The following is a 27558-nucleotide window of genomic DNA, read 5'->3' on the forward strand; positions in this document are numbered from 1 at the left end:
TTAAAATTTTCTATTTACTTGACTTTAAAACTGACTATGTTTCTTTAATTTTTTGGCACAATTTGGTCAGGTGACCTTCAGAATTTTTTTTAAATCCTGGTTTCTCTGTTGCATTGAATCCGATAAAGTTTTGTGGATTTTTATCTGAGATGAAAATGCTTAGGGTTTCTTTTATTAAACAGTGAATCATTCGCAAAGCCTAGTTCATCAACAGTCAGTGATTTGTACTTTACCCAAAGTGGAACAGTTTGTTTCCACTTAACAGTGGTATTTACATTTGTTTTTGGTAGGATTCACCTGCATTCCATGCCTTTCTCTTCCATTATTGGCAAGGTACCATATGAGGATTATTCAGTGGATACTCACAATTCAGTGGTCCATTCTCCATAAATCATTATCCAGTCAGTTCAGTATTATGCAAACTTGCAGAAATGACTTTCTATGTTGAATGCACTCTAGTCAAGTACAAGAAGGATGTCCCTTTGTTCTCCCCCAACCCAAGACCATAGTGACCATGGGTGCCTCCCAGATCAGGTTGTGTGGCACTTCTTGGGATGAACGGTCCAAGGCACATGGTACCTCAAAGAAGCCAACATGCATGTCAGTGTCCTGGTAATGATAGCTGTCCTGTAGTGTTCCAGGCCTTTCAAGACACTTTCCCCACTGGGACTATTGCGATTGAGATGGACAATGTCAGTGGTCTGGTACATCAACAGACAAGGGGGAACCAAATCTTATCCTCTTTGTAGAGAAGCTATGAGAGTATGGCAGTCTCATCCAGTCATTTTCTGATAGCAGTGCACATTCTGGGGAAGTCCAGCGTGATTGTAGACAAGTTAAACAGGTGTATTCTAATGCCTCACAAGTGAATGAAAGTGGCGGACAAGATTTTCATCGATGGAGCCAAGCATGCTGCAGTCTCTTTGCATCACCTCTCAAGAAGTGCAGCAGGATCTTTGCCCTGATCTTCCTCCTGGCCCTCCAGTCTTCTTTATGCCATCCTCATTACCCCTCATCTGTAAATTTCTTAAGAAGGTGTCTCGATTGAAGAGCACAGTTGTGCTCATTACTCCTTTCTGGCCTTGTCAGATCTGAATTCCCTTCCTTTGGCCTCATCATCTTTGTCCACCCTGGATCCTAGATCTAACTCCAGACCTACTCTCTCACCCAACAGACATGACTCATCCAGACAATCCAGGCTAAAAGTTGATCATATGGTTTTTCCAGTTCCATTGATTGCTAGGCAGCCTGGGCTCTCCTTCCCTGTCCGTCACATTTTTTATCATCCCACACACTTCCACCAGGAAACTTTGCAAAAGTAATTGGAAAAAATTTGTTGTTTGGGCACATAAAAATAATTTAGATCCTTTTTCAGCATCGATCCGTATGGTTCTTGACTTTTTATCAACGATTTTCAGTACTTTTAGTAGATGAGCTAGCTCATCTACTATAAGTACAGTTAGTTGTCATTTCTAACTTTCATATATTAGTGAATAATTTAACATTCTCTATACTTTGCAAAGCTTTTCTCAGTGGAACTTTCCTAATTAGACCTTCATTAAAAGAACCCCCTTCTCCTTGGGATTTAAACATTGTTTCGCAGTCTTTAACCCAACCCCCTTTTGAACCATTAGCCAAGTGTGAACTAAAATTTTTGACTTGGAAAATTATCTTTTTAGTTGCTTTTATTTCTGCCAGAGGAGTTTCAGAATTACAGGGACATGTCATCTAAACCTCCTTATTTAATTTTTCACAAGGATAGAGTATCTTTACGGACCAATCCTTCCTTTCTACTTAAGGTGGTGTCAGAATCCAATATTAATCAGGTTATTAATCTTCTGGTCGTCTTTCTAAATTTCTCAAATAAAGGAGAAAATATGGTACACCTATTGGATGTTCACAGACAGTTACGTTTTTATCTTCAAAGAACAAAAACTTTGAGGAAATCTGAACAATTATTTGTTTCTTTTTCAGAAGCAAAATTAGGCAAACAAGTTTCTAAAGTAACTTTAGCCAAATGGCTGACTTATTGTATTACTTTTGTCTACAAAAAAGTGGGTTTGTCTGTACCAAAAGCCCATTCTACTAGATCGATGGCATCTTCTTCGGCCTTTTTATCTAGAACTTCCTTGGATGATATTTGTGCAGCTGCAACTTGGGCTAATCCTCCTACCTTTATTGGTCATTACAAATCTGATGTAGTCTCTAGGAAAAGAGCAGCTTTTGGCTAGGAGGTGCTCAGGAATATCTTTCATTAGAGTCCTCCCAGGATTTATATAGCTGGGGACCTGCTGTGTCAACAGTTGAGGATTGAATGAAAATGACATCATCAGATAAAAAGTTATGTACTCACCATAATGTTCCTTCTGTGTTGTCCATTTTCATTCTTCAACTTCCCTCCCACCAACCCCCTGTCCTTGTTTGAGTCTTGGAAAGATCGAAAGATTCTGGAGGAATTACTGTTCCTTTAAGTCCCAAATCCTGTTATTTTATCTTTTCCTACCACTTTGCAGGTATAAGGTGCAGTAAGCAAGATCTGAGCTATGTTAAGTGACTAGGGCATTATGAGTAAAAGGAGGAGCTTGAGAGTTTGTGTTCCACGAACTGGAAGCAGTGGCTGAGTCAGATCTGGGGATCAGATCTGAACCCAACAGTTGAAGAAGACTGAAGATGGACAACACAGATGGAACTTTATGGTGAGTGCATAACTTTTTTTTTTTTTTTTCCTGGCATGCCTTCTGGATGCATTCCTAGGAAGGGCCGTTTTTCCTCAGTACAAAATAATACTATACAAATAAAAGTTCCGGATATTTTCCATCGAGTCCTGACTTTGGCCATTAAATATCTCAAGACAATGGGTGTCATGGCTTCTGTGATATTCATGATTCCCTTAACTTGACTTCACATTAGCAAAATGTAGTGGTACCTCAGATCACTTTGATCCCAAAATCAACACCCTTTATCTTTTCAGATTCCAGTACTGAGATTTGTAAGAAGGGAGTTAGTCTGGTGGATGGACCAGTTATCTCTCAATCCACATCTCTACTTCTTCCTTATTCCTACTCAGTGTGTCACAACAGATGCTTCAGACTTTTCTTGGGGACCTATATCCAAGGTGATGAAATTTCAGGGTCTGTGGAACAGACACAGCAGACAAAAACACATAAATGATGACTGTAATAAATGCTGTAGAAGCTTTACATCACCTCTGGTCACCAGGACCTTTTCAGGTAATCACAGAGACAGCACCACAGTGAATGTAGCACATATTTTTGGGGTGGGGGATACCAGGCCTCACTTCCATTGCAGCCATGCGTTGATAGCCTGGGATGTAGCAACTTGGCTGCATTTGAACTTTGAGGCTTTGTACATTCTGTCAGAGCAATACATTACCAAGACAGGACCAAGACAGACTCTCACAAATGGAAGCTGCATTTGGGGGTCTTCCAGGAATTGATCCAGTTGTAGGGATCTTTTTAAATAGATCTGTTTGCCTTCTTTCAAAACATGCAGTTTAATAAATTCTGCTTCAGGATTCTTTGCAAGTAGGCCTGGAAGACAGATGTCTCATTCCCATGGACAGTATTGTTCTTGTTTACATTTCCACCGATCTCCAGGATTCTTAAGATCCAGAAGGAATCTTCAAAGAATTGTGGTGATTCCCTTTTGGCCTGAGTAACAGAGTGTTTTCCTTTCTCTTTAAAATGGCTAAAGGCAATAACCTAGACTTCTCCACAGACTATATTTACTCACACAACTTAAAGGTTGACTGAAACACTCCAACCAGAAAATTCTTCAACTGACTGCCTGGATTATAGTTATAATACTTTTTTCCCCTGAGGACATGCAGCAGGAACTCAAGAAGGCTGTGAAAGCTGCTTACTAGAAGATTATATGTGAGTAAGTGGAAACGATTTTCTACTTGGTGCCATATACTAAGAAAAAGAACCTTTTTACAGTACGGCCCCCTAGAATATGTGTGCGAGTAGTTATCCTCTGACTTTTCTTACACTTTGTCAAGATTCATCTGCCAGCCATCTATGCTTGACTGCCTTTAAAATTCTCCCTTTCTGCTCTGCCTCAAGTTTTAACACTTTTTAAAATGGGCTTTACCTATTTGTCTAGAAAACAGATGGCTGTTCCTTGGGATCTTAACTTTGTTTTAGAACTGAAGCTTCCCTTTGAACTATCTTAATGTTCAGTGAAGTTCTTAACTTAGAAAACCGTGTTACTCATTGCTCTAACTTATGCAGAAAGAGTTTGAGTTACAACCCTTTTTAAGTTTTCACAAGCATTTGTTGTCTTTGAGAGCAAATCCTCTTTTTGTACCTAAACTGATTTCAGAGTAACTTAGTCAAGGTATTAATCTCCCTGTACTCTATGAAGAACATGTAAACAAGGGAGAAGGAGTTTAGCATATTCTGGGTGTCCACAGGCAGCTTAGCTGCTACTTAGACAGAAAAAGTAATTCAGGAAGACTAACCAGCTATTTATTTTGTAGGAAGTTAAGAAAAAAGGACAGCCATTGTCAAAGCTGACCATTTCAATATTGTTCTCTCATGATGTTTCTTTATAATATTCTCACCGTAACAAGTCACTTCCGGGGCAGGGGCAGGGCCCACTCTACCAGGGCTTTGGCTTCTTCGGTGGCTTTTTGGAAAAGGTAGACTCTGTAAGTATCCTACAGGCAGCATATTGGTCCTCTGCGCCTACTTTTACAGAACATTACAATCTGGATTCCTGTTCAGGTCCAGAACAGGTATTGCTAGATCTGTTCTGCAGGGACTCCTGGATTCTCAGACTACTTCCACTTCCCTATAATTCTAAGCTTTGGTAATCTGTCTGTACTGTTTAGGCTACTGTGACACCATCTGTCCACCCTTCTTTTTTTGTTAGGTGTTTTCATAGGGTCTGATTATATATTTATTTTTCTTATGATATACCTATTTCACATGACTCTGGCCTGCCTTCTTGAGGCAAGAAAGCTTTGGTACCATAACCACTGATTTTTGTCTGGCTCCCCTCAAGTTATACAGCTGTTAAGAGCATATAGAAGGTGCTGTAAAGCTTTGAATACTGGCCAGTGGTCATATACTTAGCAGGGTGCAACTCATACAGCTTAGGTTACTGCATCAATGATGCATTCAAACATCTGCTGTTATGGTAAATTCACTTACATTACTGTACTTTATTCAGTACCACATAGCCTTATGCATACTCTTTAAATCAACTTGGAATTTTGATTGTAGGCTGCATCACTAATAGGCAACAGTGACCAGTGCCTTCTCAGTCAGAGTCCTTGGTGCTTTGTGCATTTCTCGTAGGCCCTCTCATTTAGAAGTTGCTTCAAAAAGTAAAGAAACAAGACAAAAAAGGCAAACCTTGTCCTGAGGGCTGGTCATGGATTTTAAGGATATCTTTAGGGGCTCAAGTCATCTGTGCTTCCATCTGGTTGGTTTTTATTTTACATGCCTTAACTACTCCCCCCCCACACACACACAGTGGTTGTCTCCATGAGCAGTTCCCCTCTTTGGACCACGCAACCCTTTATGAATTGTCACTAGTGAGTGTCCTCCTCCCAAGATGGCCACATCTAGCCCTTCCTATCATATCTAGCTCTATCTAGTCATTTGCCTGAGCCACTAATCAAACCTAGGTTGGTGGGTTAATAGTTAGGGTTTTATTCCTGTACATCACCCAAGCTTCACTGGCAGAACCCATTCACACCACTTCTGCACTGCTAATTACTAACTCAGTAAAAAGACCTGCTATTGCATCCATTTCTAAATCTCTTGACCTAACAGTCCCAGGAGGATTTCTGGCTATACCATGCAGTTGTCTTTCTTTTTTTCTTTTTTCAGTTGAGAGTGTGACTTCAAAAGAAGCTAAAAGACCCAGAAATAGTAAGCCCTTTCTCTCCAAATAGAGAAGACTTTCTTGGTGGTTCTGAAGGAGGACTGTGGCTCCAGCTTCTACTTCATTGGCCCCAGATTTTGCAGAATTTAGTAACTTTAGTGGTAGTTTGGCCTATTCTTTAAAAGCACAGCTCTCAACCATTTTTATGTGCTTGTATTTTGAAAGTGTTGTAGCCTGTATCACAACTGTGAAACAGTCTTTGAAAGGGATTTTATCTTTGAACAGATGATCTAGTTCTTGTACATAAATTCAAATGTTGAATGTATACTGGGTGGACTGGTAATGATTTAGTCATGCTTTTTAGTGTTTTTTTTTGTAATGGAAAATAAAGGCACCTGGCTTGAACAGTGGTTAGTGATGCTGCCTCACAGTGTTGATTTTAAGCTGTGATGCCTCCCCTTGTGTCTGTAGTGGTTTTCACCAGGTGCTGTGGTTTCCTTCCATATCTTAAAGGTATGCTGTAGGAGAATTCACAGTCCTGCAAACTGCTGACTTCAGTGGTGTGCGTGTGTGCTCACGCACATGTGTGTGTCTGTTTTGCAATCGACTGGCATCCTGTCCAGAAATAGTTCCTCTGTCTTGAATCTGCTGAGTCCCAGGACAGGCCTTGGGTCCCTTGTGACCTTGTATTGGATTGAGTGCAAGCAGAGATTTGGGAGTGTTGGTAGGTTTTAAAAATTCCCTGCAGGGTACTCTGTCAGAAATATTGGATGAGCAAATGGCAGTAACTAAGGAAATTATTCCTTTGAGCTGTGAAACAGGATCTGAATTGCCTAGACACATTAACCTGTTAAGTTTAATTCTGTTGGCTGCCAAAAATGCAATTATTGGAAAATGGAAATCTAAGTGTAATCAACAGTATTTAAAATATGGACTATTATAAAACAGATAAAAGAACTGGAAGAGGGATCTTTAGAAAAGGAAGGAGAAAATTACATAGAAATAAATGGAAATTTTGGGAACATTACATGCAGAATAATGTTTCGGGAGGAGTAAGGGTTGTGGCAAGGCAGAAATTGAGCAAACTATGTAATGTTGAACTGATAGTTATAAAGGAAGAAAAGATAATGTATGTAAAAGGAAATATGGTTCGGTTTTTGTGTCTTCTTTTAATTTTCTCCAAATCTTTGGGTTTCTAATACCATGATGGGAATGAACCCCATTCCTAACTGAAAATATGATTAAAGTTCATGAAATTAGTATTGTTTCAGTCTTTGACGTCAGCCAGAAGTGCTCTTCACAGCACCCACAGTGTGCCCAGTAATGACTCCTGCAATTTGTACGGAGTTACATGTATTGGTAATATAAATACAATTGATTGTATATTCCCGTTGCTCTTACTACTGTTGCAACTGTTTGGGTAGGTTTCTTCCACTGCTCTCGTTTTTGCCTGCAAATCTTGATATTTTATAACTTTGTGTCTGTCTGTACGCAAGACACTGTAGTCACTGGGTGTAGCAATTTCAGTGATCAATGCTACTTTTCTCTTCTTTTCATGGACCACTATATCTGGTTTTCACACATCTGTCCTTTGAACAGTTGGTAATCTGTGATCCCATGTGATGTAGACTTTATCATTTTCTGTGATACTTTGTGGCTCATGTTTCCACAGGGTTGCCACCTTTTAACAAGGCTAAAGTGGGGCATGAGGGTGAGACCAACAGGACGGGAGTGTGACCAATATGACACTGGCCACACCCCCACCACAACATCACCAGAGGTGTTACATTACAGTTATGGATACAACATTGTGACATTACAGCATACTGAAAACTCAAACCATTTAAATGCAGTGAAGCATTACTGCAAAAAACACATTACTTAGTTGTAACAGTAAATAAACTTTAAAGGAATAAAAAACGCACTACTCATTAAACAGACACTTGTTTATTTAAAAAGTAAAAAAATTCATAAACCAACCATGACTATTCAGAAAGAAAACGTAAAAAAATCTACATACCACATACAAGCCAAGTATAAAATTAAGACTTTTTATTGTCAATTAAAGCTAAAGCAAAGAAAAAACACAAAACTACATACTGTACCCTACATTTATTTTACATTTGTTGACCGGGCTAGTCCAGCTGGATAATTTCCATTTTCAGTGGAGTACATACTGCACACTATCAAATTAAAGCTAAAGCAAAGAAAAACACAAAATTGCAAACTACCTTGTAACAACGACATGGTTTAGCACAATCTCAAATACACTGCATTAACTTCTGAGCATGTATCCACAAAAAAAAAAAAAAAAAAAATGGAAAAAAGTCCGTAAACATTTTACCTTTTAAAAATACTTCTTGCAAGAGAAGTAAAATAAACTACAACATACAGCAGACTCCATGGACTCCTTTTACCTCAAAACATAGCAATTAAGAGTAATTTACCCACCACAGCGATGCATTAAACAGGCCCAAATAAAAGCAGCACACCCATATTCACATTACAAGCAAAGCAGGACATTTTAACCTTATTAAAAACGCATAAAAAAATAAATGCACACATTTACAAGTATAAATGAAAACAATCTTGAAACAGCTTCGGCAAGTTGGCAACATGTGCCTACTAGAATAATAAATGCACTACATTAACTGTTAACATTCCCCCTCAAAAGGTAGACTTGTACCACATACTTGCAAGAACTATCAGGAAAAATGACCCAAACAATATATCCTAACTTCCTGAAAACAGCATTAAATTGCACACATTTCCACAAAAAAAGTGCAAACTATGCTCGAACATTTTCTATCTGCAAACAGAAAATACCCAGAAAAAGCTACGACAATAGAAATACATCACACTAAATTTATAATTCACTACCCCACACCAGAAATAAACAAAACTTCTATACACACAGTTCAGCCTTTTAAAAGTAATGCTTCCAAATCATACCCCCAAGAACAATAACAATTACATATACATACAGGTTTTATAACTTTAAAAACTACTACTCAAAAATCTCAAAATAACCACTGCACAGATTTAAATACTGTGTACTGCACCTCCATCTACCTCTAAATATTCTTCTTCTTCTTTCGGCTGCTCCCGTTAGGGGTCGCCACAGCAGATCAATTGTTTCCATTTCTTCCTGTCCTCTGCATCTTGCTCTGTCTCACCAACCACCTGCATGTCCTCTCTCATCACATCCATAAACCTTATCTTAGGTCTTCCTCTTTTCCTGTTACCTGGCAGCTTCATCCTTAGCATCTTTTTCCCAATATACTCTGCATCCCTCCTCAGCACATGTCCAAACCAACGTAATCTTGCCTCTCTGGCTTTGTCTCCAAACCTTCCAGCCTGGACTGACCCTCTAATATACTTATTCCTAATCCTGTCCATCCTCATCATATCCAATGCAAATCTTAACATCTTCAACTCTGCCACGTCAAGCTCTGACTCCTGCCTTTTTGTCAATACCACTGTCTCCAACCCATATAACATAGCTGGTCTCACTACCTTCTTGTAGACCTTCCCTTTCACTCTTATTGGTACTCGTCTGTCACAAATCACTCCTGACACTCTTCTCCACCCTCTCCATCCTGCATGTACTCTCTTCTTCACCTCTCTTCCACACTCACCATTACTCTGAACTGTTGATCCCAAGTACTTAAACTCATCCACCTTCGCTACCTCTACTCTCCCTGCATCCTCACCATTCCTCTATCCTCCCTCTCATTCACACACATATAGTATGTCTTAGTTCTGCTGACTTTCATTCCTCTTCTCTCTAGAGCATATCTCCACCTCTCTAGGGTCTCCTCCACCTGTTCCCTACTCTCACTACAGATCACAATGTCATCTGCAAACATCATACCTCTAAATATTAAAAACTTAAATAAACCACAATATATTCCCATTTTAAACTACTACTACTCAAAAATCTCAACATAACCACTGCACAGATTTAAATACTGTATACTACATCCCCATCTACCTCCAAACATTAAAAACTTAAATAAAGCACAATATTCCCATTTTAAATAACTAAAGCCACAAAATACTATGTTATGTACTTACCACTATCACCGTTTTTGCTGGGATAGCTTGCTTCCGTCCTGCTGGAATGGCTAGTTGGATGACTGGCTCTATCTGCTCAAGTGGCTGGGCTGGCTAGCAGGCTCCCTGGGCCTTGCAGGCTGGCTAGTAGGCTCCCTTGCAGGCTGGCTAGTAGACTGCCTTGCAGGCTGGCTAGCAGGCTCCCTTGCAGGCTGGCTAACAGGCTCCCTTGCAGGTTGGCTTCTTTGCTGGCTGGCTTCTTCACTGCTGGGATTGGAAATCTCAGACCTTAAGTCCCAATTCCTTCGCAGCTGTAGAGCACTAAGACAAAACTGCTCTACAGCTGCGACCTTTATTGGGCTCTTCGAGGTGAATCCCTGCCCCCTCCAATCCCTGCAGCCAGTTGCTGCTTGAATTACACCACCTGGACCTGGCAGGGAATCCCTCTAACTGCAGGTCCAGGTTGGTGACGTAGCTGCATTGCTGTGGAAAAAATGGAAGTATTTTCAGCTTTTCCACTGCAATGGCAGTTCAAGAGAGAAAAAAGTGGAAAACGGGGCTTTTAAAGTCCCACTAGCTGTGAATATGGGAAACGGGATGAGAAAGCTCAACCTGTGAATGTCCCACTGACGACAGGACAGGTGGCAACCGTATGTTTCCAGTGTTTTTCAGCTACTTCACTATTATAATGTTTGCACAATCCCCAGTACAACAGTCTTGCCATGTTACTATTTTCAGTAAACAGTCCTTCTGCCATTAGTATGTCACAACCAGCAACGAGATGTGCAACTGTTAACATTTCTGTTTCAAAACCTACATCTGTTTCTCCCACATATTCAGTGGACTTTGTAAACTAACGTGTATGTAGCCCACTGTCTTGGGCCACCAATATTAACCTATCATCTTTTGGTTTGAATTCACCTCTACTTAACAATTCCTGCATTCAATCCTGATCACCATGAGGTTCTTCAAGGAGTCTTCTATACTTGCAACTATATCTATGCATTTTCCACATTTCTTGCCTTCTCATCCGATCCTTTACCTTCTGTTCTTTATTTTCTTTTTTGGCACATTCAGTTGCTGCCTGATTTTTGTCTACCTCTGGTTTAATTTCCACTCCTGCTTGACACCGTTATGCTTCTGCTAGACTAAGCAAGGATTTATTCTCCTCATGTTTCAAAACTTTCACTATGTTTGGGTCTTGTGAGGTCAGCAGGTATGTGTTCACTGCCATGACTGCAGATCTGTGCATGTAATCATTTTCAAGGATGCCTATACCTCCTTCAGTACGGAAAAAATATAATCTTGGTATGGACTGAGTTTTATAAATCATTTGCGTATGAAGCATCCTTCTTGTTTTCCCCCTCTAATCTGTCCAGCACCTTTTGGGGCCAGTCAATCACTCCAAAACTGTAAGTTAGAGCAGGAAGAGCAAAGTGGTTTGTAGCTTAAATTTTTGTTCCTAGATGTCAACGCTGTTTTGAAGATTATTTTAAGTATTCTAAAATATTCCTTACTAAGTTTTATTCACATTTGTTCATGTTTTATTGTTGAGCCTTCATCAGTTGCCAAATATTTATGCACTCCTCCTTGCTCAAGTTTTTATATCAATTATTGTCCCAAACTGGTGTGTTCTTGGTGCTGCAGCTTTCCCGATTTAAATGTTGCTTTTGCACATTTATCAAGACCAAATGACATTCTTATATCATCTGAAAAAGTTTTGACTATTTGTAGTTGTGCTTTCAATTCCTCATCTGATGAGCTATACAGTTTTAAGTAATCGACAAAGAGAAGATGAGAAGTCTTTACACTTTGTTGCTTTCTGGGATTCAAATTATAACTATGACCTAATTTAAGTAGACAGTTTAATGGGTTAATGACAAGACAGAATAGCAGCGGTGACAGAGAGTCACCCTGGAATATCCCCCTTTTAAATTGTTGTCCCTGTAATAATAATTTGTCCTTTATCATGGCTTAATTGCAAAGTGGTCTGCCACTGTTTCATGGTCACTGTAATGTAATTTATCAGTGCAGGGTATGCATTTTTAATAACTCTTTTATCCATGAATGTGGGTTACTGTCAAATGTTTTTTTTTGTAGTCAGTCCATGCCATACTTAGATTCTTCCCCTTTTTTCAGTTCTCCTTTATGACTTTATTTAGCAACAACTGATCTTTTGTTCCATATGACTTTATTACCCTTTTGTTCTATTGCCACAATTGAATTTTCTTCTAAATGACTATAAACTCTGTCGGCATCAATTCCAGTGTATAGTTTATACGTCGTTGGAAGGCACGTTATTGGTCTATAATTTTTACGGTAGCTTGCAAGTTCACTCTTAAGAGCATTGTTTTTCCTGTTAGCCAGGTTGGTGTCTGTCCGGGGTACACATATAAATAGTTCTTACTCATGGCTAAATCTTCGTGCAAAGATGTTAATCCCTTTAATCAGAAGTTAGGTACTGCATCTGGGCCTGGAGTTTTCCAATTAGAGGCGTTTCTTGACTTTGTTTCAATAATCTCTCCGGCTGTTACTTCATCCCATTTCATATCTTGTATTTTTGAACTTCTTATAATTTCTTTTGCTTCTTCTATACATTTACCATCTTTGTTATGTTCCACAGGATCTTCATAAATACTTCTCCAAAATGCATGTATTCCTTCTTTTTTGAGTGGTCTTTCAATTCCTTTTACTTTGTTTCCCAGTTCTCTATATTACTTTATAGAGCCATCAATGAATTGCTTATTTTGTATTTTCCTTCATATTTATCTGTGTATCTTCTAAGTTTTTCTGCCTATGCTGATACTTTTAGTTTATTATTTGCAATAATGCACGATAAATCCTGATCCATTATAATATTGCTCATTTCTTTTGTCACGTCTGTCTTTGAGTATTTTTGTTAATTTGTTCCATTTTCTATACTCTTCTAACAGTGACACTTATTGTTTTAATTGCTTTATAGTTTTCTCTGTTTGATACTTCCTTGATGGTATTGAGTTTCTCCCCTTTCTTTCCTTACTACCCTGTGTTCTTGTGGTAGAATTTTATCTGTTATTAATTTAGCTGCAGAGTAATATATCTCGTTTACTTCTGTTATATCAAATGAATCTCTATGGACAGTCTTAATTACTGTGTTCATTTGTTTTATCAAACTTCTAACATTTTGGGTTTTATTGACCTTCTGCAGTCTATTTCTTTCATTGATCGTATTAAATCAAGCAACTCTTCTCTAAGCTCACTTTCTTCTAAACTGAGGGGACATTTTTTGTTCACCATTTCCTGCTGGGCTTCTATAGTAAGTTCTGTAGCACCTTCCTGTGGTACATTCTCTTCAGTTTCATGCTGTGTCATTCATTGCTGTGCCATAAGGAAACTCAGTGGCCTATCATTCCTCAACATTAACTGCATTAGAGTTGCCACACTTTCCTATTCCTTCCCTTGCTATCCAACTTCAAGTGAATGTTTATACTGGTTTCCTGTGAAAGGCTCCAAAATATCTTCATATGGCAACTGACATTTTCCTCCCTGTCCCACTGAATCAGGAAAATCCATGGATGTCTAAGAACACTTGTGTCTGTGTAGTGTTTAAATAAATGGAAATACATGCAGAATAATGTTCAGGAGAAGTGAGAGTTGTGGCAAGGCAGGAATTGAGAAAACTATGTAATACTGGACTGATAGTTATAAAGGAAGAAAGATAATGTATGTAAAAGGAAATATGGTTTGTTTTTTCCTGTTAATCCATGTTTGTCTATGTCATAAGAGGTAATTAAATGTTTGATTTTTCGGCTTTTTCCAGTTAGGGGTCACCACAGCGGAACTCTGGTCCGCTAATGATTGGCAGTCGATTTTTATGGTGCCAAGTTGTCATGCCCGACACTCAACCTTCAGCGAAGGCACGCCCACTCACGCATGTCTTTCGGAGGCCACTCAACCGCGGGCAGGACATGCAGACTCCACACAGAAGGCACTCCAGCCAAGAATTGAACAGGAGAACCTCTTGCTGTGAGCCAACAACATAATTTAATAATGATGATAAAAAAAGAGTGCAGTCAGAGAATCCATGAATGTCTAAGAACACTTGTAGCTATGTTGTGTTTAACTTTCATTTTACTTTTTTTTTTAACTGATGTACTGCTGTTTGCTTATAATATAAGAAGAGTGCTTGTTGACACCTCTGTCTTGTACTGCCTTTGACCCTAGTCTTGATTGAAAAAAGTCTTTGTGAATAATTCCCACCTAATTAGTTGTTGAAATAAAAAAAAAAAATCCAAAACCAGGTAGGGGGAGGAGTGAAAGCAAAGAAGATACAATCATACCTGTAAAGGTTCTTTTACTATTTTACACTGTAGTTGACAAACTCTAGAGTAAAATTAATCTGCCTGTTCTCCTAAATCAGTTTTGACTTTTCCTTTTTTTTCTTCTTGCAGACTATATTCGCACATTTACATGGGACAAAAAACTTGAAATGGTTGTGAAATCATCTGGAATCTTGGGCGGTCAGGGTAAGTTTATAAAATTAGTTTTATTTCTCCCTTTTATTTGCAGTAATTTGAATACCCATTTTTTGTAACTTACCCATTGTTTGTATTTTTTTAATCTCTTAATGTCCTTGACCATATAGTTATGTCTTAACCCTGTGGACATAAACATTTCCTCATTATCCCCTATTGGGGAGTAATAATAACTTCTGTAAGCTAATCTTTTATTCAGTCATTGATGACAAGAGTTGAAGGTTTCTGCTTGATGAGTGTACAATGTGTGCAAGTCCATCCCTGTTGTAGTGTTTTCACATGCTCTAATTGCATTGTTTTGGAGCATCACCATCAACTAGGCCAGTTGTGTGCGCATGTGCACAAGCGCGCACACACACACACACACACACACACACACACACACACACACACACACACACACACACACACACACACAGGTTTAGGTTTCTGGTCTCCCTAAGAAGTTGTAGATATTGTACTGAATACGGGGCCTTTCATCCCATCAACATGCCTCTTAAGAAACCAAGAGAAGAAACATATGTAATTGTATCATGTTCTTAGGCAAGTACTATGCTAACTGCCTTTGTGAGCCATTTTAAGCATAGTCAGTTTCCCTCAGAGGTGGAATCAAGCTCTGTAACTTGTGTCTGTGAGGTAAACACCTTAACTGTTATGCTAACCCCCGCACAGAGAAACAGGAAGTACTTCAATTAAAGGGGCATTAGGTAAAAAAAATAGTCTAAAAATGTCAAGTCTTCATTGAATTGTACTTAAGACACACTTTGGATGGTTCCCATTTCAGAGATTCAGAAGTAAATCTGGAAAATGTTTGAAAATGTTTACATATTTTGGTTCATCCAATATTAAAACAGCCAGCAGTAGTGCAAGTACCTTCTTCATATTGTGAGCAGTCATACTTGAGGTGAAGGAGACATACTTTTCCAGGCAGTATCAACAGTGCCTTATAGGTGAAACTGAGACAGCCTTCCTCTCTAGTACTGTCAAGTAATCTGGCATGCAGTGTTTGACTTCCTGTAAGCTAATCTTTTACTCAATCGTTGATGGTCTCATTAGCTTTGACACCACAAATTACATCCCTCTACAGATTCAGGGCTATGACAGTAATCATTTTGTTACAGAATGCTTCATTGTTGTCCAGTAGATGCCTAGGGTTAGAGACCTTGTCCTTCATGCAGGTGCCTTATCTTGGTTTATGTGTCTTGTGTACATTCCTGTGGAACCAGTGTTAGCTACACTTTCAGCTGTACTTTTAGTACTCTATAAAGGAAAAGATAAGTTTTTTTTTCCACTTCCCTTTCTTTTGAGAAACAGCAGGAATTTTGTGCATTTTAGATTCACCCTTGGGAACAGATTCAAAACATGATGATATGCCATGTCTTCTACCTCTTTCTCCAAGGGTACCACTTTCGCTAAAACTAGTTAGTGTCATGGTTGATCTACCATGCCAAAAACTTTTATTTCCCAAAAACTGTTGTTCTAAAGTGATAAGTTTAAAAGTGAATATGGACTGTTTCTTCTGTCTGAAGAACTTTTAAGGATCATGTCAGTGAGAATTTACAACATTCTTCAGCTCCTGAGAAAACAGATTATACACTGTTTGTATAAATCTGTTCAGTAGTTAAAAATGGATCCTTTTATTGTTGCACTAGTCCTAAACCATATCAAAAGAATATAAGCACAGCTGGCTGTAAAATACCCAGGAAGCAATAGTGGATAAGTCTAGTAGAGGAGGAAGGATCTTCATTTCTGCAAATTTAAGTTTTAGGGCTTCTAGTTATCTGTCACGGGTAGTGCTTTGTCAGAGGTCAGTAGTAGTAATCAGCTGCAGGCACTCCCAGAGAAGATACAAAAGAAAAGTTAACATTCACAGCTGATAAAACTGATGTGCATTATCTGAAATGTGAATATGACTCTGTAGATACATCTGAGAGAGCAAATGTTAGTGTGTTTGTAAAAAAAAAAAATGCCAAGCCAAAAATTGAATCTTAATAACAACACACACACGTAACTGTTTAGTCCAAAAAATTAAAAACAAGTTATGGCTGCTGGGTTGTCACCTCATTTTATTTACTCCTAATGCTCTGGCTTATGCCTTCTTGCGGGCATAAACAAAACACTCTGTCACACTGCCAGCCCAGCTATCTGGAAGTTTGTAAATACTTCTATGTCATTTGTGAGTATTGATATGATTTATATAGAAGTGTGACAGAAGGAAATCTGCCAGCTCAGCTGTCTGGAATTTTGTAAATAATTATATGTATTAGAACTGCATGTTGTGTGTATGTTAAACTGCTGATACAAAAGTGAGCATTGAACAGGGTTTATACGGTACTGAGCTTCAGAGATGTGTCCACAGTGTACCCTCTGGAACACAGAATATTATCTTGCAAAACTTAAGAATAGTTAAGGTTAAGTAACTTTATAGCTGGGCCATAAACAAGAGATTTTATCTCTCAGTTTCAGTGCAGAAGCAGAAACAATGTCTAGAGCTAGAAGTTTTTCTAGTCTCTTGAAAGAGAAGTAATTACTGGGTTTAAAATATAAAAGTGTTTTATTGTTTAACGGCTTCCAAGATCTGCAAACATCTGAGAGAGATGTATTTTTCACAAGAAGATGTCAAATGCTACAATGGGGAGGGGGTTTAGCCTGGGAACGGAAATCAGATGACAAAAAGTGATGTCATCTAAGCTAACCCAGCAGTCATATTTGATATTAATTTAAGACCTCTCTAAGAGAGAGACTGGCATTTTGTCTTTTGTCTTTGACCTAGCAAGAACATACACTCTCACCACATCTGCACTTGCTTTGCTGTAAGTAAGTATCTAGGACATAGTAACTCTTTTTAGATTCAGATAGGAATATAGTAAAGAGTAGTTTAGATGTTTTCTGTATTTATTTGAGACTGTCCTGCATTGCTGTTTTAAATATTTCCTGTGATTTTGAACTCTGAAGTTACTGTGTTGATTTACCGAGTATTGTCTTGCTCTTTTATTATTTATTATTATTAAATATATTTAAACCTGTCTTTGTGACTGATATTTGTGAGACACATGTAAGCTCTTAGAGTACTTGCATATGTATTTTGTGATATTGTACAGGCCACTCCTAAATAGCCTTACTGTAGGTCAGACTACCATTTTGATTAATAGTAAGATTGGACACCCTTTGGTAAGGGCCTTAAAGTAGTTTAGTAGTGGCTGGTGGCAGGTGGAACTACCTTATAAACTTGGCAGAATGGGGAATAGCTAGTAAACCTCTGCCAGCCTTTCCCGTGTGTGTGTATATAAATTAAATCTCAAAGTGTGTGTGTGTCAGCTACTTGGGCAGGGACACAAAGCACTGGTTGGACAGAGAAGGGTGCTGGAGGTTTTGGCTTGGCCACTAAGCTGAGATCTCAACCCTATAGCTGTGCCAGTAGGAAGTCTTATTCGGGAGAAAGAGGGAGAAACTAGCCCCAGACTGACTGTGATCTTGATGTGCTGTTAAGGGAAATTGCACTTTACTGTGTGTGCACTTGTCATCCTCCCAGTATGTACATCCCACACTGTTGCCAGTGGTGAGGATTGAGGCTCCTTGATTACTAGGCCAGTGCAGGGGCATCACACACCCGTCAAGTAAAACGTTTCCTTTTACATTACAACTGCAGTAGCCATTGGTTTGGTTTATAAAGAAAGCGTACTCTGTTTCCTTAAAACCCCACAGTACCTATATTCTGTTGAATCTGTTGTACGTGAATATATTGTTATTTATATAAATTACATGAAATTAGTATCATTAAGTAATAAAAAAGTCTTTCGGCTTTTCCCGGTTAGGGGTCGCCATGGTGGAACTCTGGTCCTCTAATGATTGGCAATGGATTTTTATGGTGCCGAGTTGCCAGCCCGACGTCCAGCCTTCAAAGAAGGCACACCCATTCACGCACCTACCTGCGTGTCTTTAGATATCACTCGACCATAGGGAGGACATGCAGACTCCACACACAAGGCGATCCAGCCGAGAGTCAAACAGGAGAACCTCTTGCTGTGAGGCGACAACGCTACAGTATCATTAAGTAATACATGTTATAAAAGAATGACCTGAACTGTCTCACTGAAAGGAAGAAACAACACTATGGCTTTGAATGTTTCAGAATCTAACTTGATTTTCAAAGTTGTTAACCTGCTTGATAAGCTAAAATCAAGAAGTGTTATGGCAATATTTGATGTAGGTATAGTAGTACAGATTTGTATAATATTCAGCACCAGCTTTTTCATCATTTTTATGTTGTTGCTGCGTATTTTCTTTTCCTTACATCACAAAGTACTCCTCAAGCTACACTTTTGGAGCACATTTCTAGATGCTATCTTTGCATAATTTATTGCCTGTCTAGGAGAAGAATCTTCACATCAACTTAAAAGGATGTGAGACCAATGTCCAGAGCTGTAATCTTTCCAGGCAAACTTTTGTACAGGCTTCCTTCAGATTGGCACTGACAGTATAACAACATTGTGTTAAGCCAGAAACCAGGGTGTACAGAATCACATCTGCTGTGCCAGACGAGCAGTGTCAGTATGACAATGGGTAGCTCAACACAACCTATGTAGAGTGGCAGTTTACCTCTCAGGCTTGCAAAATTCAGTCAGACCCACTCAATAACCACTTGGGAACTAACACATGCATAACAGCTTAGTGTTTCAGGGGACTGTTTTATTTATTTATTGACATTTTTTAACCAGGTCAGTCCAGCTGAGTCAGAGGCCCATTTTCAGTGGAGACGCAAGCAGAAAAGCTCCAGAAATAATACAAGTGATTATGATATTTACAAACTATTAAAGTAGGGTCACAGAAATATAGTAAAAGTAAAAAATTTGTGCACAGCAGTAGAATGCATAGGTAAAATAACAGTTAAATACAATTTCCAAAGTTTGAGAGCAGTCTATAGCATAGGCCAAATAACAATTAAATGGTTTAGACAGTATTACACAAAAGAGTACAGTATGAATACAGTTTGCTAGAGCAAATACAAGGAGGAAGAAGAGCTGATAGGGAAAAGCAGATAAGATGAGAAGAGAAGAGACTAGTTCAAGTGGGAGGCTGACAAGGGCATGATCAAGTCTTCAGGAGAAAAGGTTTATGTTCTTTCTTAAACAGGTATTTATGCTGAATGCGTCTTGTGTTGAGAAGGACTGAGTTCCAAGCATGGGCTACAGAGTATTTGTAAAGGGTCTTACCAAAGTTTTTGTTGGGTTTGTATAACTGAAGGAGGTATTTACTGGCAGTACGGAGGTGACGAAGGGGGTTATAGAAGGAGACTAATCTGGAGATGTTGGGACAGGATGAGGGTTCATATAGGATAGAGTGTGCAATATGTAGCTGGGGTATAAGTAGCTGTTTGGAGAATTCTGGCCATTGGAGTGACTTGGGGGCAAGACAGTGGTGAGATTTGTTAGGAAGGTTGGCGGCAAATCTGTCAGTTTTAAGTTTGCTCTAGTTTAGTGATGAGATGTTTGAACATGAGTAAGGACAGGGGCAGAGTAAAGAAGGCAGGGTAGGAGTAGGGCCTGAGCAAGGGAGTGTTTGAAGGAGGGTGACAGAAAATTTTGATTACGAAAGAGAAGTCCAAGTTTCTGGTGGGTCTTTTTTATACTTTGTTGAATATGAATATCAAATTTTAGCCAGTCAGTGATAACTCCAAGTAGTTTAGTATGGGGTTCAGGTTTAGTAATGGTGTTATTGAAAGAGGCTTTGAGCAGGTGTTTTAGGGAGGAAGGGAGGGAGTTGTTTTTTGTTTTTGGATTTAATATGAGTTGGTTATCAAGAGCCAGGTTTCAACAGAAGAAAAGGTTTTTTGTGTGAGAGCTAGTAGGTCAGGGATGTTGTGGGCAGAAGTAATGAGGGTGGAGCCATCAGCATACTGTAGAAGTGTAGAGAGGTTAGTAGCAGGGTGAAGTTTATTGGTGAATATATTAAATAGCAGGGGGCCCAGAACTGATTCTTGGGGAACTTCAGTATTAACATGGAGGAATGGAGAGAGGAAAGTTTGCCAGCTGACAGATGGCTGCCTGCCAGAGAGATAGCTAGAGAGCCAGTTGATGGAGGAGGTAGAGAGATGTAGGTCCGAGTGTTTAGTTAGAAGTTTAGAATGAGAGACAGTATCAACGGCATTTGAAAGATTGAGGAATAGACTAGAGACGAGGAGGTTATTGTCGTGGGCTTCAGCTGTTATTTGGGTAAATGACAGTAATGCAGTAGAAGTGCTTGTTGGGTCCTAAAGCCATGTTGGGTAGGAGTGAAGAGATTGTTATCAAGAAGGTGTTTGATTAGCTGAACATGGATGCACTTTTCCAAGATTTTTGGATAGGGGGGTAGGATAAGCAATATGTCTAAAGTTAAGAGGGATTTGTAGAGTTGCCGCCTTTGTAATGTATTGTTCTAGGACACTTTCAAAATCTACATCTCTATGATCAAACACACAAGTCCTTAATCTACATCATGGGGAAGCTGGAGTCCGACTTGGACTGTTTCATCCTTGTCTATTGCAAGGCTTTTAGCACCAGTAAAACTAACTTAAATTTCATATACTCCCCCCGTACACATTATCCATTGTGCCTAACTGCCATACTCCAGCTCTTATCTGTCATTGGACAAGATTATATACAACCTCAAGTTTCCTGTTTTCTGGTGGTAATTATTTGAAATGTTGGGATTTGCATTGCTGAGTCCCAAAATATGAAGACAGAAAGAAGAAAAAAAAACAGACTTACATATGCAAAGTCAAAATTGTCATTTCTCAGAATATTCCATTTTCTCTCTGAGGTATAGCTGTCTCAAAGTTGGTGTAGGAGGTGAAGGGGGATTTGCCCCCCAGCAAAGAAAAAAAAGAAGTTTAAAGGAGAAGAGTGATGTTCAGTATTTGACGCCCTCCTGCAATTTTGTTTTTTTTTTTGTTTTTTTTTTTTTACCTGTGATCTGGGATTCTATAATCTGAGTCCTAACCTTTCAATAGAGAGCCTTTTCTGACAGTGGTTGGCAGTTCTCTTGATTCTACGTCCGCAGTGTTCTTAAATCATTTTGTTGACTTTTCTATTAATGGTTCCTGAGCATTTTGTTCTGCTGAACTGATGTGATTTTTTTCTGCCTTCATCTTATTCAGGTTACTTTACTCCATTTTGTATTTTCCCCATTAGTGGTAGTCCTAGTGTTCTCCTGTTGCTGTTAGTGCTAGCATTAACTGTTAACATTTCTTCTTATGTGGAGGCTGTTTTTTTTTTCTATTTAATTTTGGATATGGAGAAAGTCAGTTTCTCCAGCTGAGTTTCTTTTGGGCACAAAATGTGCCCCCCACTCTAAAATAAGTATGTTGAGTGCATAGTGTGTTTGGCTCCTGTTCTTGTTAAGGACGGCTGTTGAATTTGCAGGGCATTTTCATAAAAGGACCCCTCTGTACAGGTGCAACAAGTGAATTCTTAAAGTTCTTCTCCCCCCTAGTGGGTGGACTCTTTGGTCCATTTCACCCATTCAGAGTTTAAAATACATAGGAATGTCATAAAATATTTCTGAAAAATCAGGATTGAAAAGAAAAAGTCTTTGTTTCAAAAAGTTCTGTTCCTTCTTTCAGATATCCTTAGAGAAAGGGCAGGGAGTCTTCCATGATTCTCTTCTGGCTAAATTAGCAGTAAAGATAGTTGAAAAGTGTCCTGCTCCCTGCCCCAGGTCAGCCTTTGTTTACAGAGCACATGTCTCTACCCTTACGATGGTGGAAAAACCTGGGTTTTCCATTTTAGGTCCCCTGCTGCCAGGTCTGTTTCTTCAGGTCTGCCATTGATGCAGAGTATAAGATAGGACCATGTTTCAGACCCAGATGAATTTGGGTCTTCTCCCATCCCATTCTCATTCAGGCCTGGAAAATGACTGTGCCATTCTGACTTCTCTTCCTGCCTCTTAATCAAGCCCTCTCCTGTTGTTGACTAAAGTTTGAAGCCATCCAGCTTCCCTCAGGTTTCTAAACCAACTAGAATGGTTCTTTCTGGATCAATGTTTCCTTTGGTGGTATTCACCTCTGATAATGAGTTTGGAGTCAGGAGCTGTGGATACCTGTGTCAGTACTTGTCCCATGTGTGTGAGTGTCAGGATCTGAGTTCCTGGTCTTTAGACCCTAGGAAAACTGGTATTGACATGGGCTTCAAGGATCCTGTGTGTTAAGACTTGGCATTGGCTCTGTGCTGGCCACATTGTGGGTCCGCATTATGCTTTAGGGGTTGGGGATTTTAGGGTCTAAACAGGTGTCATTACTGAACTCAGTGTTGATGCTGTAACAGTATTGCAAAGACATCACCAGGGATTTCTTTCTAGGGCAGCATCTCCCAGACATCCTATCTTTCTGTGTGTGTGCCCATGAGAATATCTTGTAAGAAGGGTAGAGGTCTGGAGGACCACCTGCATGATTACCACTGTAGGTTCAAGCTAGTATTGACAGCCTTCTTCCTCTTTTTGCTCACTGAGAAAACATCAAATGAAAGCATAAGAGGACACTTGCATTCTCCTGATAGTCTCCTGAGCCAGACAGTAACATTGTGGGGGAGGCTAACTCCTTAGTTACTCCAGTTAATCCAAATTTGGGTATGTTCTCAGAAAACAGTTTGGGAGAGGTTGACCCATTTGCATCCCAGCACCTCTCAGGAAAGGTATTGCAGGATGCCTTCTGGTCCCTCTGGTAACCTTCTTGGGTGATCCCCACAGTCGATGAAATTGCATCTCTCATTGCTTTAGAAACATGGAAAGAGATGAAAGAACACTTCTACCACCTTCTAAAGACTTGGAATGTTGGACAAACAACCCAACTTTTAAATCCATCGTAGCTGTGGCAGCCTACCAAAACACTTTTAACCCTCACAGCCCTATGGTTCATTCCCCAGTTAAGGAGTCCAGGGACTTAGATTACTTTAAAATGAGTGTCTGCTTGTCCTTCTACCTTCACTTTAAGTGTATCTAACTATTAGACACCATTAGTTAATTCACGATGAGATGTCTCACTGATTGAAGGTGGCCAATATTGAGCTAAGGAGTAAGTCTGTGGCTCAGGCTGTCACTGATTTGGTATGTCTGTCCCCACTGTCCAACTTCCTTGCAGTATTGATTGTTGCATCTAGAGGGGCAGGCATCAATGTGATAAGTTCATAGGTATGTAGTAGGCTAATGACCTGTAGGTCCCTTATAAGCCTTAGCCATGCAACCCAGATGTGACCCACAAATTTGATTTATATAGGGGGTAACTTACTGATTTCCTCTGTTCATTAGAAACATAGGAGCCATACCGGGGTGAATTCTTGATTACCCATCCATTGGTCCAAATTGCATTTAAATAGAGATAGGGAGGAACTCCACTTCACATGGATGGGAAGCCTGTTCCAGAGAATGGGAATACTCTGAGAAACAGATCTGTCTCTTTACCATATCCTATTTATGTTGCAAGCAAAATGCAGTTTTTTAATCTAGTAGTTCTGATGCTGTTTGTTTTGGGGATGTGCAAAAAGTTCATCGAAACAGGGTCCAGGGATGTCTTGTATACCAGGCAAAGATCAACTTTCAGAAGTTTATAAGTAATGATACGCTATCATGCCTGGTTCTACAGCAGAATTTCAAGGAGTCTTTCCATATTTTTAATGACTTTGACACTTTCAAGGCAGAAATTAAGGATGAAATGAAGGAAAATAAAAGGATAAAACTCTTCGGGCTGTTGGTATCAGATTCACAGCTCAGTATTGCCTTTTTTCCAGTATACAAGAGAGAGAGTGTCATAAATGGTTCGGGCATGGTCAGCAATACCAAGATCAACAGTGTCAGAGACGTCATGGTAATCATGGTCATAACTTCCAAGGCTGAGAACAAATTAGTGGCAAGAATTCTGTGAATAACCAGGTGTTTCATGGCCCTCAGTGTGGGTATTGTGGGTGTGAGTGTGTTTTCAGACATTCTGAGGTCTTGCCTGACTGCTCCAATTCTAGAGGCTGTAAGAAGAGAGTTGTCCCTCCATCTGCCAGTGTGGATGGATGTCAACTGTGACAGCTGGAACTCGGACGTAATATCCAGAGGCTGTCTCATTCTCTTTTATGTTATTTAATAGCTGTTCTGCATTCCTATTCCTGATGTCCCACCCCACCAGAAAAGGATGGCTGCCTTACAGGCTGTGAGCTTTCTTCAAAAAAAGAGACGTCCTACTGTACCTGAGAGGGTCTGGATTTTACTCCATGTCCTTTTTGATGCTGAAAGAAGGTCAAGGACATTAGGCCAGTAGTAGAATTACATAGCCTACATTCTTACTTTTCTTAACAAATGCTCCAGATATTTATGATGAGGTCAGTTCTCCCTTGTCTATGCAGTGGAAATTGGGTGCACACTTTGGATCCCCAAGATGCATACCTGCTCACCAGAGTTGTGAGGTTCCTTCAATTTCTGATAAGAGCTAATCACTATCAGTTTTGGGCTGTGCCTTTCAGACTCTTATCAGATCTCAGTGTGTTTACAAAGTTTGTGGCCTCATTTGCAGTGTAGCAGAGGCTGCATGGGTTGAAGATCTTCACTTGTCCGGTTATCTGTCTCCAGATAAGCTGATTATTGCATGGGAGACTCTGTTGCATCTTTGTCCGTTCTTGGCAATTACAGTAAATTTCTTTCTTTTTACAGTAAATTTCTTGAAGTCACAGCTGCACCCAGCCTGGCTGGATGCATGCACCTGCTTGGTCAATCTCATTGTGGAAAGAATTCCTCTTCGCCTTCAAGCCATATCAAAGATTAGAATTCTTATTGCTTAAGTCTTTGTATATTATAAACCATATCAGTCCCTAATTGTTTATTTTAATACTATATTTTAGCTCATAAAACTGTTTCAGTTACTGAGTGTTATTGTCCTGATTGTTTCTCCTGTTAATGCTTAGATGAAAACATTAAATTCTTCATAAATAGATACATTCATGGGTGGATGGATAATTCATTGGCCTTCCATAGTTCTTTTAGCCTCAGGACACCTGTAGTTTATGGCAGTCACAGTCTTCATCTTCCTACATGCGAGGTGTCACATACAGGTCCTCCAGTGGACCCGATGGAACCAAAGCTCATATCTGATATCCAGTTCCATCAGAATTTCCAAGTCATGTTGGTGATATCTACCATAGTAGCTTGTTCATAACTTCTCCTTGGGCAGTCCTTTCTTCCTGTACACCTAGTGACAGTCACTGTTGTCCCCTCAACGTGAGTATGGGGAGGCATTTTCAAAGGCAAGTTGCCCAAGGTATGCGTTTACAGAGGCCAGCCTACCCACACACATCCTAGAATTGAGGGTAATCCTTGCAATGCTACAGTGGCAGAATTCCCCTTTCTTAACGTATAATTGCTACACACTGGGACTGTAGTGGTGGTAGTCCCTACTCTGTTTGTCAAGCTACCTTGAGACTGTGGGAATGGACTATGCCTTTGAAACATTTTCTGGTTGCAGCCCTTATACCTGGAAAAGTCAGCTCCCTAGCAGACAGAACTCTGCAGATATCTGCTGGTGCCAAATGAGTGTTCCTTCTGCTGGTCAGTGGTGAGAGCCCTCTTCCACTGATGGAAAAGTTTGTGTGACTTGTTTGCTTCTCTGATCAATGCCAAATGCAGTGACTTGTTTTCACTGATTCCTTCAAAGGTCAGCAGTTCGGGGATACTGTATTTTAGGGTCATTCTCCTGGTCTTATTTATGCCATCCTCCATTTCCCATATCCCCCAGTTTTTTACAGAAGGCACAGACAAACAAAGCAAGGGTCAGTCATGTATCCCTGTTCTTTCATCAATAAGTGTGGTTCCCCTGCTGTGGCCTCATGTTCTGAAGAAAACCTGTCTGACTGAGACCCTTCAGAATAAGGATGGAAATGCAGACATCTGGCAGTCACACTGAGAGCATGACAGTCCATATGTGGCTTGCTAGGTAGGTGAGTAAAGGGTTTCTACCCAGAGACCCAACACTAAGAGAATGTACAATGGCAAATGGATACATTTCTTGGTCTAGATATTGGGAAAGATAATTCCCTTTTTTCCACTGTTCATTAACTACCTCAGTCATATTTTTGATACTAGCCCGAACCTCTGTGTCAATGTGCACATCAGCTGCATCCAGTTTCTACTTAGGTTCTCAAAACTTTTCTCTGGCCTCACTTAAGGTTTGCAAGATCAGTCTTCGAGGGTCCTTTTTGCTCAAACCCCCACTTAGAGAAGCTATTCTGCTGTGTGAACTTAATTTTGTTTCAGAGAAGCCTTCTCTACCTGCCTTTCTGCCAAAGGCCAAGACAAATTTGAAGTTCTTCTCTGAGCAAACCATTTTTCTTATAACTGTGGCATCTGGAAGACGGCTTAAAGAGCTACAAACTTTGTGCCTCCTCACCTTGTCTTTTTCTTTATAAAGACAAGGTAGTTTTATGTATAATCATACCTGAAGTGGCTACTGAGATGAATATTAACCAAACTTGTTAACCTTTTGGTGTTCTCTCCCAATCATACTAATAAAGGAGATTGCTTGCTGTTTTGCCTGTATGTCCATAGACAGTTGCACTTTTTTCTAGATCATACCAAAGAATTAAGGAAAAGTTCACATTTTTCTATCTCCTTTGTTTCTAACAGACTATGATAATGTGTGATTCCATTAAGGAGGAATGCTTTTAACTATTTTAGTGAGAGCTAGAATAAGGTTGAGAGGTATAGTGGAGTATGGTAAGGGGGAGAGCCCTGAATCCTGGGACATTTTTAGCAGTGCTGGGACTACTGAGAGCTGGCCTTGCAGTACAGTTGGATAAACAACGATAATGCAAATCTGTCATTGTGGTAAGCATGTAACTTCTGATTCTTTTTCCTTACCTTGACTGAGGAAACTTATGCTTGCCCTCTCCCTCACATTTCATTAATTTAGAATTTACGTTTAGTACTAAAGATACACAAGGTAAGATTTTAAATTTCTTTAGTGCTCTCTGTCAAGACCTCATTTGTCGATAGAAATGCAGAGTACTTCATCCCTATCTAAAATCCTTCAACCTGACAACGTGAATGGCCAGCAGCTTTGTGTTCTGCATATCCAGAGTGAAACAGGCCTGGGACTGCTCCATGAACACCATGTCCTCAGAAGTAG

General features: G+C 39.6%; 1 protein-coding gene across 1 annotated transcript in view; it reads left to right on the forward strand.

The window, feature by feature from the left end:
- PIKFYVE (phosphoinositide kinase, FYVE-type zinc finger containing) overlaps positions 1-27558 on the forward strand; it is a 3858188-nt gene that overhangs the window by 3793475 nt on the left and 37155 nt on the right. Inside the window, 1 exon segment of the mRNA XM_044075403.1 lies at positions 14343-14417. Coding sequence (XP_043931338.1) covers positions 14343-14417 — 75 coding nt within the window.

This window comes from Protopterus annectens, chromosome 6.part1, assembly GCF_019279795.1.
Source record: "Protopterus annectens isolate FY-2018-M chromosome 6.part1, PAN1.0, whole genome shotgun sequence".
NCBI classification, from domain to species: domain Eukaryota; kingdom Metazoa; phylum Chordata; order Ceratodontiformes; family Protopteridae; genus Protopterus; species Protopterus annectens.